This window comes from Coloeus monedula (assembly GCF_965178545.1).
Source record: "Coloeus monedula genome assembly, chromosome: 10".
Taxonomy (NCBI): domain Eukaryota; kingdom Metazoa; phylum Chordata; class Aves; order Passeriformes; family Corvidae; genus Coloeus; species Coloeus monedula.
The window spans coordinates 102,376-114,205 of record NC_138790.1 but is presented as its reverse complement, the minus strand read 5'-3'; the positions used below and the strand labels follow the sequence as shown (position 1 = coordinate 114,205).

The following is an 11,830-nucleotide window of genomic DNA, read 5'->3' as shown; positions in this document are numbered from 1 at the left end:
CCTTGCATTTCAGAGATCCCCTCTGGGATGAATCAGAGCTCCTTCATATGGTCAGCAGAGCCAACCCAGTACAGTAGGATAAGGGTTTGAACCTGAGAAAGGAAAAATGTAGGATTGCTTTTTTTTTTTTTGCTGTCCCTCTTCTAGATATTTAAGGTAAATAGCATAGTATTTTATTTCAAAGTCATCTATGCAATAGCAAATATTGTCATTGAGTGGAGCAACCAGAGACATGGAGGCTGCAGGCTGTTCAGGACAGGCAAAGTTTAGAGCCTTCCCTCTGTACTGCTGGTTGAGTTTCCATCTTACCCAACCTCCTCACAGAATAGATTAATGAAGGGAAATAAATCAGAGAGGATGCTGAATGTCAGATCCCTTTTAGTGCTGAAATCAGTGGAATTATAAGCCCCTGCTCCCACAGAGAAGACGTATACTGGCCTTCAGAGAGGCACTGGCTCATGGCTCCTCCAGGCTGGTACCCTGCCATAAGGGCAAATGTCTCACATGGTCCAAAATATAAACACTGACTTACTTCAATGTGAGCTTGATGTTGCAGGTGGAGCAGGAGAAGCAATTCACACACCAGGCCTTGTTAAGAGCTGATACCACTGCAAAAGTAAAAGCACCAAATAAGAAGAAAGTGATGGGTTACTTGAATTCAGATTTACATCCAAATTCAAATGAGGCCAGATGTGAAAACAAACACTGATGTCTTGCAACTGTGGGACTGCAACAGCTGCACTAACAAATGAAACAAGGACAGCAACCAAAAACAGGGAGAGAACAAATCTTACCATCTCCCTCTATCACGTGGCTGCAGTTGTAGCAAACATCTCCAAAGAGCTGCACAGAAAAAGAAATAAGAATAGGAACTCATGTTGCTGACTACTCATGCTGCCCAAATTCCACAGCTGGTGTGAACATTAAATGCTAATAACCAAAGAATTCCCAGATACTGCAGCGGCCCCCAATATACCGATTTAAATCCTCTGAATAACTTCTCATACACTTGCCAAATAGGCTGTGTTCCTTTGGATCTCATACCAGTAAATATTACAAAACCTTTTTTGTTGATGCCTCACACTCTAGTACTGTCATGCAATCTTCAAGTCCTGTATATGTGTCAGTTGGAGAAGGAAGGATGGGTACAGTATGATGCTTACTGTAGACAAACATCTCCTGATGCTTAACTATAAACACCAAAATAAAACTACTGCTACTATCAGAACAGCAACACTTCTTATGAGAGAGCCATTTATCTGACAGAGGAAAATACCAAACCAAAAAGTTGTTCAGTCAAATCATACCCAAAAAACAGGGTTTGATTGGCTTTTCTATGGGTTTTTTTATTGATCAATTCTTCTAGTTTTAGATATCACAATAGTTGCCTCAGGCCCACAGAAGCAAGCAATTACCAAAGAGGCCCACAAAATACTTTAGAAGTACAATTACAGGGATTTTAATCACAACCCATGGCCAGTGATTTTCTCTCAATGGCATAAATTAAAATCAGTATCCCCAAGATATTTCTATTCTGTTTACAGCATCACTTTTCTACCTACCATGAAAAACTGTCCTTTTTCTGTTAAATCTGACTAATTTCTTAGTATTTCATTGCCTCTACAAATTCAGATTATGCAAAATCTGCAGAGCTTTGCATATATAAAACATAAAAAAGCATTTGCCAGTCACACCTACAGCACAGATGGCAGAATTTACCTGATTATAATGAGTCTCACAATAGGCCAGCCCTTTTTTTTCATAGTGTCGGTGCCCCAAGAACGGCTTCTCACATTTGGCACAAACAAAATGCTGTAAAAAAAAAAAGAAACCATTCCATGGCAGGCAAAACAACTTTCCCATCACCAGGGAAAAACATGGCAATACATTGTAGCTCAATACATGACACTTGATCACAGAATAGTTTGGGTTGGAAGGGACCTTAAGGCTCATCTCATTCCAACCTGGCCTTGGACACTTCCAGGGATGGGACAGCCACAGCTTCTCTGGGCAGCCTGTGCCAGGGCCTCAGGACCCTGACAGGGAAGGATTTCTTCCCAATATCTATCTAAATCTACCTCTTTCCATTTAAAGCTGTTACCTCTTAATGCTTTAATGAAGCACAGACAGGAAAGATCTTTATGGAAGCAAAAAAAAGAGATATTTAGTCTATTTATAGTAATTAAGAGTTGTATTAAAGATAGGTGGAAGACCAGCTGGATAGGCAATCATCTTATGTCTATCCTGGCAGATTTGTGGACTATTATCTTGCTTGTTTCAGGGAAGAGAAGCAGGAACATAAACATAGTTGGTATGAATACACTTTAAATGAGCAGCAGCATCTCTCTCCCCTAGGAGGCATAAATGACTGAAACAAAGATCACTAAAAATCTTCAGAGCAAGTTGTGATGACTCAGCTGAAAGTTACAGAAACAATGAGCTGAAAAGGCTTAAAAAGCACAAATTGCACTGGCTCAGCCTGCAGTAAAAATTCCAACCCTGTATGTGCCAGGTAACTGGAATTGGAGAGGATAACTCTAAGTACACCATAGAAAATATGTAAATTTATTAGTAAGTAGATGCTGTTCAGTGAACCCTATTCTGCAAGAATCTTTACAAATTTTAAAATTAAGTTTATTGCAGTCGTGAAAACATAGCTTTCTTAGGAATCCTGATGGCCCTGCTGTCATTCATTCACTCACAAAAGTGAAGACAATCTGAAACATAAGCAACTGGGTTTTGTCTGAATTCATCTATTACAGACCACCTTCATGTCTACAGCTTCCAACCAGCACTAGTGCTCTTCCAAAGCAGTTCTTGAAGGAAGTTTGAGCTTCAGACAGGCCTCACCTCAACATGCCATTGCTTCCCCAGAGCATTGACCACCCGGCCCTCGATGGGCCTGCGGCAGGCGCCGCAGATGGGGATCCCCATCTTGTCGTGGCATGGCAGGCAGTACAGCTCCCCCTTCAGCTCCCGGGCCTCGGCAGTCAGCTCCTTCCTGGGAACACAAACATGTCCCTGAAGTAAGAACACCGAGGGAAACTCTTCAATGCCCAGGAGGAAGTTTTGGAAGACTAAATTTGGAAGTTAACTTAGGTAACATTCATGCTACAAATGCAGTCATTAAGTTTAGCTAGTGAAACACAGTTATTGTCATCTCATCTTTCTAAAATTGTTTTCTCAGTTTGCCAGACAAGAACATATGTGGGACATCCTGTCTGCAGCTGCACAGTCTCACAGAAAGATGAGGTTCACTTACAGGGAACATTGCACTGTCATGCTAAGACTTGAATTACCTTTGAATGGGAGAGCTCAGGTACAAGAACCATCCTAGCAGTGCTCAATACTGAGACATTTACTTGGACTCTTACCCATTCTGGGGCAATACTGTGCCCAGGTAAAATGCCTTTGTGGTAAGTAATTCAGGTCAGACAGGTATCAGCGTGGTAATGGACTGTGCCACACAACTGACACAGCTCATCAAGCCATCTTTTTTTTCTTTTCTATCTAGGAATTCAAAGTTAAACTATTTTGGACAGCCTGGTATCTACTATCTTTGGAAAACTCTGCTATGGTAATCTGCACACAACCTTTCAGGTAAGTTCATGCTCAGGAACTATTTTCACTTTCATTATAAACTAACATTATCCAATGTTAGAATAAGAGAACGTTGAATGGCAAAATAAAACTAAAATTCCTGTATTTTTTCCAAACTTATTTCAGTTTCTCCTCACACAGTTTCTATTTGCTCAACAATGTGAAGGCAGCAAAGTTTAGACTTTGGGAAGGACTGCACTGCTGACTGAACTGTTTGTCTCTCTCCTTTTTTGTCAGAGTTTACAGTATGACAACATACCCACAGTGGGTGCAGTTGAAGTGATCTGGATGATAGGAATCATTCCTAAACATCAGAGGCTGCTCATCAATTATCAAGTGGCACTTCTGACAGATGTACTTGCCCAGTCCCTTAGCTTTTTCACGGTTATGGCATGGCCTGCACAGATGCCTGGTTGAACAAAGTAAAGGAAAGAAAATATTTAAAAACTCTTTCTCCTAAAACAACATATAGTGCATACTGTGAGCAGTACTTTATGTAACAGAACTGTCTTCTGAGGTCAGACTAAACATAATTCAGTTTGGTATCCAATATTTCACTCCAGTTGCACAGACAAGAATATGAGTATGAAGCAGTCACACAGTTGTATTTCCTTAGAATACTCCTCCAGCATTCACTGATTTATATGCCATCAGGGATATCACCCAGTCATTCTTCTAGGGATCCTTTCCAACCCTCTAGATCTTTTCTGATAGCTGGACAAGGAAAAGTGGCAACACCCTCTCTCTATTACTAATGGATCCAACCATAACAGGGGCATTACAGCACTGGGAGGGAGTCAAGGAGAGAGAATAAAATGTATCAAACCAAAGTGTACTGCTTTTACCATGGCTGGATTCCTTAGTCTTCAATATCTAGGGTAAACAAGAGACCTCTTCTTGCCTACAAATTCCTTTTACTCCTAAGTCAAAGAAAATTAAGAACTATGCAGCTTTATGTGGTAAAAGCCGGTGTGTTCCTAGCACATGTTCTTGAACACATTACAAGTACACTTCTAAACAGGCAGATAACCCAAATTTCTGGCAGCAAAGTTCAGACGAAGGTGTAAAAAACTTGTGAAGGCTGATGGAAGCCACCAGCTTTATCCCAATATTTAGGAGCTCTGATGAGAAGCTGTTCAGTTTAGTTGCCTATTACCTATCCCTCTAGCTGCAATGCTGTGGGCTGGGAAGAATTTATGATAAAAGAAAAATGACAGAGAATGACTTCCGTGGGTTGCTTTGTCCCAAAACCAACAAGTCTGCTTAATTCCTTTCACTGTATCACTATGTCAAACACTCACTGAGATTCACAGGTCATTCTCAAAACACATCAGACAAAAGGAAAAGTTCAAATGGAAAAGGCAGAGTTGTGGATGAAGTATTAGGTTCTTCACAGGGCCCATTTCAAAATTCTGCCGTGATGAATCACTCACCCTTCGATCTCTGAAATGGGGATAAGAATACAACACAGATGTTGTTGTGAGGCCTCAAACATTTATGACTCTCAGCTGGCAGGCGCCTAAGTGCTAAGTATCATTATTATTCTCTCCAAATCTGAGCCCTCCTGTCAGCAAGTATCTCTGTCCAGGGCTGGAAGTACTGTCCGCCCAGACGGAGTCCAGAAAAAGCAGACAGCACCCCATTATAAGGAAACATGCAGCTGTGCTCATCTCAGCATAAAGGCATCAATTTTATTCAGCACTATCAAACGCAGAGTAATTATACAGGGCTGGACATGGAGACCCCAAAGCAAGTGTCCTGAAAGAGACCCCTCTCATCCAGCTGAATGAGACGCCTTCAGCCGTTTGCACTGATAAACCATTATCAACCCCCTCCCCACTCACAAGCCCTCTGCCCTCCCACAGACCCTCTCTATTGGAAGCAAAGGGAAGTGTTGGACAGGCTAAGCTGTTACCATAGCAGCCTCCCCTCTCCCTCACCCTCCCCCCTCCCCACTCCCACCATTATGGAATTATCCCGTTCTGAAATGTCCTGTTGTGCCTATTAATACTAGATTGCCCTCAAACAATGCATCTCTCCAGCCTCCTAAAATAACCAGGGGACTCCAAGGATTCTGTGTTTAGGGCTGGGGGTTCAGTAGCAGCCTTCAGTAAGCACCATGAACACTGGAATATTCATGCAGGATACTCATATCTATACCAACAGCAGCAGCCCCAGTGCCAAGAGCTCAGCTGGGATGAAGACTGCTCCTCAGTGCTGGGGTGTCCTCTCCCCTGCTCTGTTGTGTGACTGAGCTGATAATGTGCTATCAGAGCAAGGAGGACTCTATATAGAGGGGCTCCCCTCTCTGCCCAGAGCAGCTCTGCAATTGTGCACTCTCTTGGGATCATCTTGTTTTCTCTGCTCTGCTTCTACCTAGTTTGCTGTCATCAGAAGGAGTTCGTTGAGATATTCCCCAAAAGGACCCTATACTCCACCTACAGGACTGCATTGTAAAGAGGTAAGAGACAAACTTTTGTTACTAGGGGCTTTAGGAGCATACTTTTTTTAGGAGTGCTCCTTTTTTAGGAGCCTTCCTAATGGCATTAGTTTTAGCTGGTGCCAGTGAGGAGCAGAACACATACCAAAGTGGATGAATATAACGGAAATGTCTGAATCTAAGAATAGGCAGCATTTTTTGAACTTCAAAGAATAATTTCCTCGCCTTTCTTTACATCACTCCTTCAAAACAAAAAAGGTTTCCAAACTTTTGTATCTAATGTATATCCATTTGTGCCAGTTGTAATGTTATGTCCAGTGCTCTCTGACACTGCTTTCATGCTCACAAAAACCAAGTATTTCACCTAAAATACAGGCTCAGCAGAGAGTGATTTTCAGGAGAATAACTTCAGCCAGACACAGACTATTTCTAATGAAGATACTTTGAGTAAAAGATAGGAAATGCTCATTTGACAGAACACTAAACTCATAATCATAAAAATGCACAAACCAGTATAATCATACCAGAAACTGCTCTAGCTGAGAGCAAGAACAGCAGTTTCTGACACCCACCACAAACCCGAACATATAGGTCAAGTTTATCTGCAGTGGGCAAACAAAAGCTCCTTGCAAACTAGCTAGGTAACTGAGTACAAGGAGCTAAAGATTTCTCCTGCTAGTTCCTTCATTAATGCCAGACAGAGCATCTGCTGAAAGAGTGACTGCATTATGTCCATACTGACAGCCTTGTGGATTGTTCTCTTGCTTGTTTCTGAGCAGAAGAGAAAAAGGGCATGAAATATGGTCAGAGTGCATGCATTTCAAATGAGCAGTGACATCCCCATTACAGCTCTGCCCTGGGAGGCCTGGGATAATGGCTAATTCCAGAACAGTGCTCTGTTTAGCAATACGTAAATCACTAAATATTCACACAGCATCAAGAGTGCAGTCCAAGCGGAAATTGTTGGATAATGAGCCAGACTCCTAAAGGAGTTTTCTGTCTGTGGAATGAAAGCCTCTTGCACCATACAGCTTAACAAAAACTACATATTCTAGGTTATTTGGAACGGTTTCTAGTTTGCTCTCAGCATTTATACAGACTATAGGAATTCCAGTGCTTTGTCTATAAGCATAAAAAACCTACACACATTTATTTTAAATTTATAGGATAAACCTGAGGAGAATAGGCATGGAATTGCAAATAACAGCAAAGGGCTTTTGACACCTTCTAGAGAACACACTGTCAGAGAATTATTACTTTTCTAAAGCTGTAGAATTTTGTTGAAAACATAAAAATTCTAAAAATAAGCCCAACAATTAATTCTAGTGACATGTTGGCTTTTTTCCGAACCTACTCAAGTGCTACACCACTGTTTTCAACCAATAAGTAGAATCACAAAAAAAATATTAAAGCTGTAATTAAAATTTCCTTCTAACTTAAAACATAAGCAAAATTAGAAAGAGGACCACTTCCCTTTTCTATAACTTCAAACCAGGTATCGAAAACCATCTCACTGCACCTTGCTCTAAAAAGTAAATTAGATAACAGCAGCTCTCCTATGAAGGCCGTCATTTGCAAAGACTGAATCTATTTCAATTCTATCATTAGTTCTAAGCCTCTCTCTTCCTGACACTGACATACTGGGCTTCCAGATAGCTCTGACATTCCCCTTTCTACTCCAACCCACAGCATTTTGCACCGAAATCATGTCTGTATAGAAATCCATAGCACACTCAGTGCTGTCATCAGTGAGGATAAAACTCTCAACTTTGAAGTCTTGCCTATTCTAGGTCTGGCACTGACACGCAGCTGAATCTGAATTTCCAAGATCCTCCTTAGGAAATCAGCTCAAATAGAATTGGTTCAGTGTATTATGCTGCTAAACCCTTAGTAATTAGCTTGTAAACAGGGAAAAGTCTGCCTAGTCCTTCATTTCGGGAACTGATTTAAAGCATTATCAGTAAGACAAGAGCCATCCCAATCTGTTCTTTTGCCTTTTCAGCTGCTCCAAGGCAGTGTTTACTGCTTGCTCAGGTGTCACAACCATGGATAGAGCAATGTTTAGCCATCAGACCACCCTGTCCCTGACATAAAGATCACCTGATTTACACTTTTTGCAGATGAAAAGCATAATTAAACAATGGGCCTGACACCAAGAAAAGGCTTAATAGCCAGAATATGAGGTGATATGCACCACTGTAAATTAACAGCCAATAAAAAGGCATGGTCTGGCGTGTTTCTCTTTTGGTATGCAACAGAAAAATACATATTTAAACTAACTCTTTCCAGGGAGGGCAAGTATGTGAGTCAATGTTACTATTCCATACAAACTTTAAACTCTTGTGTTCAAGAATACTTGCAGGTTTTACTTTGTAAGGGACAAATGAACACTATTAACAAAAAATTGTGGCCTCCTCTGTAAACTTGCGACCTTCACAGAAAAAAAATGCAGCAGGGCATTCTCCTTTTGTATGTGAAAGCACAATTTCACATGTATTTTTGTAGATAAGGACATAAGGGCTTTACAGTCTTCCTTGCACGTGCAATTTCAAGTAATGGCAAGATAGCACCTTGTTACAAATACTCAAATCCAGAAGGGTATTCAGGCAATGTATGAAGAAGTGCCATAGAAAGAACTTCCAAATTCTGAATTTCATCCACTCTCCCTGCTGTTGACTTTGTCTCTTCAGCTGTGAACCAAACAGAAGTGATCCAGCACATTAATCTCCAGCTATTCCAGTTTTCTGTTCACCTGAAAGTAGCAGCAGCCAAACTAAAGATATTAATTATCTTGAATTTTCTTACATTTTCCAATATATTTGTTTGTCCTTAATCCCATTTCGGTTTCTCTGTGAACCCAATATTTTTAGACATCTGAACAATGAGTTCTGTTGGGGAGTAGGACACAGTGCTTAACGGATGTATTTAAATATTTATTGACTATCATGGAGAAATGGTCAGTCAGTACAAAATGCAATGGTCAGCACAATGGAGGTACTGCTGCACATATTGTAACACTTCTGAGGAATCCAAGTAGTAGAGACAATGCTGGAATTTCAGACTGCCTGCATTTCCCTACCACCTATACCCACAGATGAGCAATGTATAAAAAGCCATGGGTAGGTGCTCAGAATATCCTATCACACTTCTTGTTGATGCTGTTCAGGACATTGCAAACAGAGACCGGCAAAGCTAAGATCAGTTTTACTAAGCTGCTATTTGGAAAAGGCCCTGGATAAGCTACAGGGGAGCTTGGGCTTTTGAGGGAGGAAAGAGAGAGCTATGTTGGAAGATAAAAGCTGCAGGGAAGGACGACACTTTGACAGGTGACTGACAGCATGGGCATTATTTAAAATCTTCTCTGAGCCAATTCAGTGTCAAATGAGATGCTTGCTACCCATCTGAAAAGTTTCCTCCTATATTGGAACTAGGTGTATTTGCCTTAAACAGAGGATTTTAGACCAAAATAACGTTCAAATGTTTTCAGGAACCCTGTGGATTTTTAAAATAACAGCAGTACTTGACCTGTCTTTTATCTATTCTAAGAACAGGACAGATATTCTAATCTAGATCACCTTACAACAGATACCTGTGCTCAGAAAAGCTAACTCATCAGGAACTCCTCAGTCCTCAGGCTTTCAAATCAAAACACAGCAAATACTTTCTAGTTCGACATACAGAACTCACTCCTACTCCTCTTAACCAGGGACACAAGCATCTCACTACCTGGTTATACAAGTGACCTCAGCACAGGTTGGAGACAAGCTCATCACCAGCTAGCCAGCTCTTCATTGGGGTTCCTTCCACAGAAATTACTGCTGTGGTAAACCCAGCTGAGCAGAGGGTATTCAGAATTTTAATGTAAGTTTTAAATTCAGACTGACCTGTATACTAAACACTGATGCCAGCAAACAGGAGACATTGTTCACTTTCATGTATGGGTTTTTGGGTCTTTTGTTGGGGTTTTTTGTTTGTTTTCCACAAACCCAGGCTCTTTAGTAATATACTGTCTTAATTGTTTCAGATTTAGGGCTTTTTTCTTCAAAACTGTGGGGGAAAAATGAATGGGCCAGCAGATTCAAGCCTGCTCTTCAATTGCTCAAATCAATCAAATTTCACTTTGGAAACATCAGAGCAATGTGGCAAAGAGACACACCTTGAGAACATGCTTTTCGCCACTTTCTACTTTCTGGACTTCATCCTGGCTTTTGCTGGCAATGCCCTGGCTCTTTGGCTTTTCATCCGGGACCAAAAGTCAGGCACACCTGCCAACGTTTTCCTGATGCATCTTGCTGTGGCTGACCTGTCCTTCGTGCTGGTACTTCCCACCCGGCTGGTATATCATTTTTCTGGTAACCACTGGCCATTTGGTGAGATCCCATGCAGACTCACTGGCTTCCTTTTTTACCTCAACATGTATGCCAGTATCTACTTCCTGATGTGCATCAGTGTTGACCGTTTCCTGGCCATTGTGCACCCTGTGAAGTCCCTCAAGCTCCGCAGGTCCCGCTATGCCCATGTGGCATGTGTCTTTCTGTGGGTTATCGTTGGTGTGGCAATGGCACCTCTGCTGCTCAGTGTGCAGACAGTCCAGATGAAAAACACAACTGTCTGCCTGCAGCTCTACAGAGAAAAGGCATCACGTCATGCCCTCGTGTCCTTAGCAGTGGCATTCACCTTCCCCTTTGTTACTACTGTGACTTGCTACTTACTCATCATCCGAAGCCTGAAGAGCGGGAACAGAGTCGAGAAACACCTGAAGGAAAAAGCTGTCAAAATGATCATCATGGTCCTGATGATCTTTCTGATTTGCTTTGTACCTTATCATGTCAATCGCTACATTTATATTCTTCATTACATCGGGACCAAAGCTTCCTGTGAAACACAGCGTCTCCTGGCCCTCAGCAACCGCATCACTTCCTGCCTCACCAGCCTCAACGGGGCGTTCGACCCCGTCATGTACTTTTTCGTAGCTGAGAAATTCCGTGAGGCTTTGTGCAATCTGTTTTGTATCAAAAAGACTGTAATGTTGCCTCAAACATATGAGGGTAAGACAAATGAAAGCTCACTAAGTGCTAAATCTGAACTGTGAACATGACTTGTCAGTTCTTGTGAACACTCTCGTCCACCAAAACCAGTTGAGAACACAAATATGCAGCAAGACAGTCCACCCAGAGTCAAACTCATCCTGGGAAGGGAAGTTCTGTTGTTTTTATGGGACTGCCATAACAAGAACCCCTTTGACCATAGAGAACACGTGTGTTTATATTCCTGAAACTGCAAAGAGAAGGACAGTTCTATTGATTTCCAAGAAATGAAACTGGGGTTGAGCACTTAGAAATAGGGAAGGGGGCAAAGAGGGAAATGGACCTATGTATTTCTTTTTTTTTAAAGAACTTACTTCCCAAAGCACTCAGTGCTTCCTCTGCACAATGTATAACCTTATTTAAAATTTCACATTGTGCCAGCAGTAGAGATGCGCTCCTGAGATAGATCTGCCTGATGAAAAAACCCCACATTTGCACATCTTGTTCAAGTCCCTGCGTTCAACGTGTCTACATGTAATAGAAAATTGGTACCAAATGGTGACAAGAAAAAAAAAAAGACCAGAATGATGCAATGAACCCAGCCAGGACTGGAATTAAGACGGAAAACATTCCTAGCCTTAAGATGGTTTACAGTTCTTTTTTGTGACTTATCTAGCAGGACTATTCCTTCACTATAGATAAAGTAGGGATTATCTTGATTCTTACTGAGACAAATTGCATCCAGCGGAATATGCCTGGAAGT

General features: G+C 41.5%; 2 protein-coding genes across 6 annotated transcripts in view; one reads left to right on the top strand and one right to left on the bottom strand.

Annotated features, from left to right (window-relative positions):
- LIMS2 (LIM zinc finger domain containing 2) overlaps window positions 1–11,830 on the bottom strand; it is a 34,097-nt gene that overhangs the window by 4,155 nt on the left and 18,112 nt on the right. For 4 of the 5 annotated variants that reach the window (XM_082288048.1, XM_082288049.1, XM_082288050.1 and 1 more), the window contains 5 exons: window positions 3,860–4,009; window positions 2,851–3,001; window positions 1,720–1,812; window positions 795–843; window positions 533–608 (listed from right to left, as the gene is read on the bottom strand). In XM_082288048.1, coding sequence (XP_082144174.1) covers window positions 533–608; window positions 795–843; window positions 1,720–1,812; window positions 2,851–3,001; window positions 3,860–4,009 — 519 coding nt within the window. The remainder of the gene's footprint in view (window positions 1–532; window positions 609–794; window positions 844–1,719; window positions 1,813–2,850; window positions 3,002–3,859; window positions 4,010–11,830) is intronic. The other variant, XM_082288051.1, reaches the window with a different exon arrangement.
- GPR17 (G protein-coupled receptor 17) lies at window positions 10,101–11,132 on the top strand (the record flags this gene model as incomplete). Its single annotated transcript, XM_082288347.1, has 1 exon — window positions 10,101–11,132. The coding sequence occupies one exon, from the start codon at window positions 10,101–10,103 to the stop codon at window positions 11,130–11,132; it is 1,032 nt and encodes a 343-aa protein (XP_082144473.1).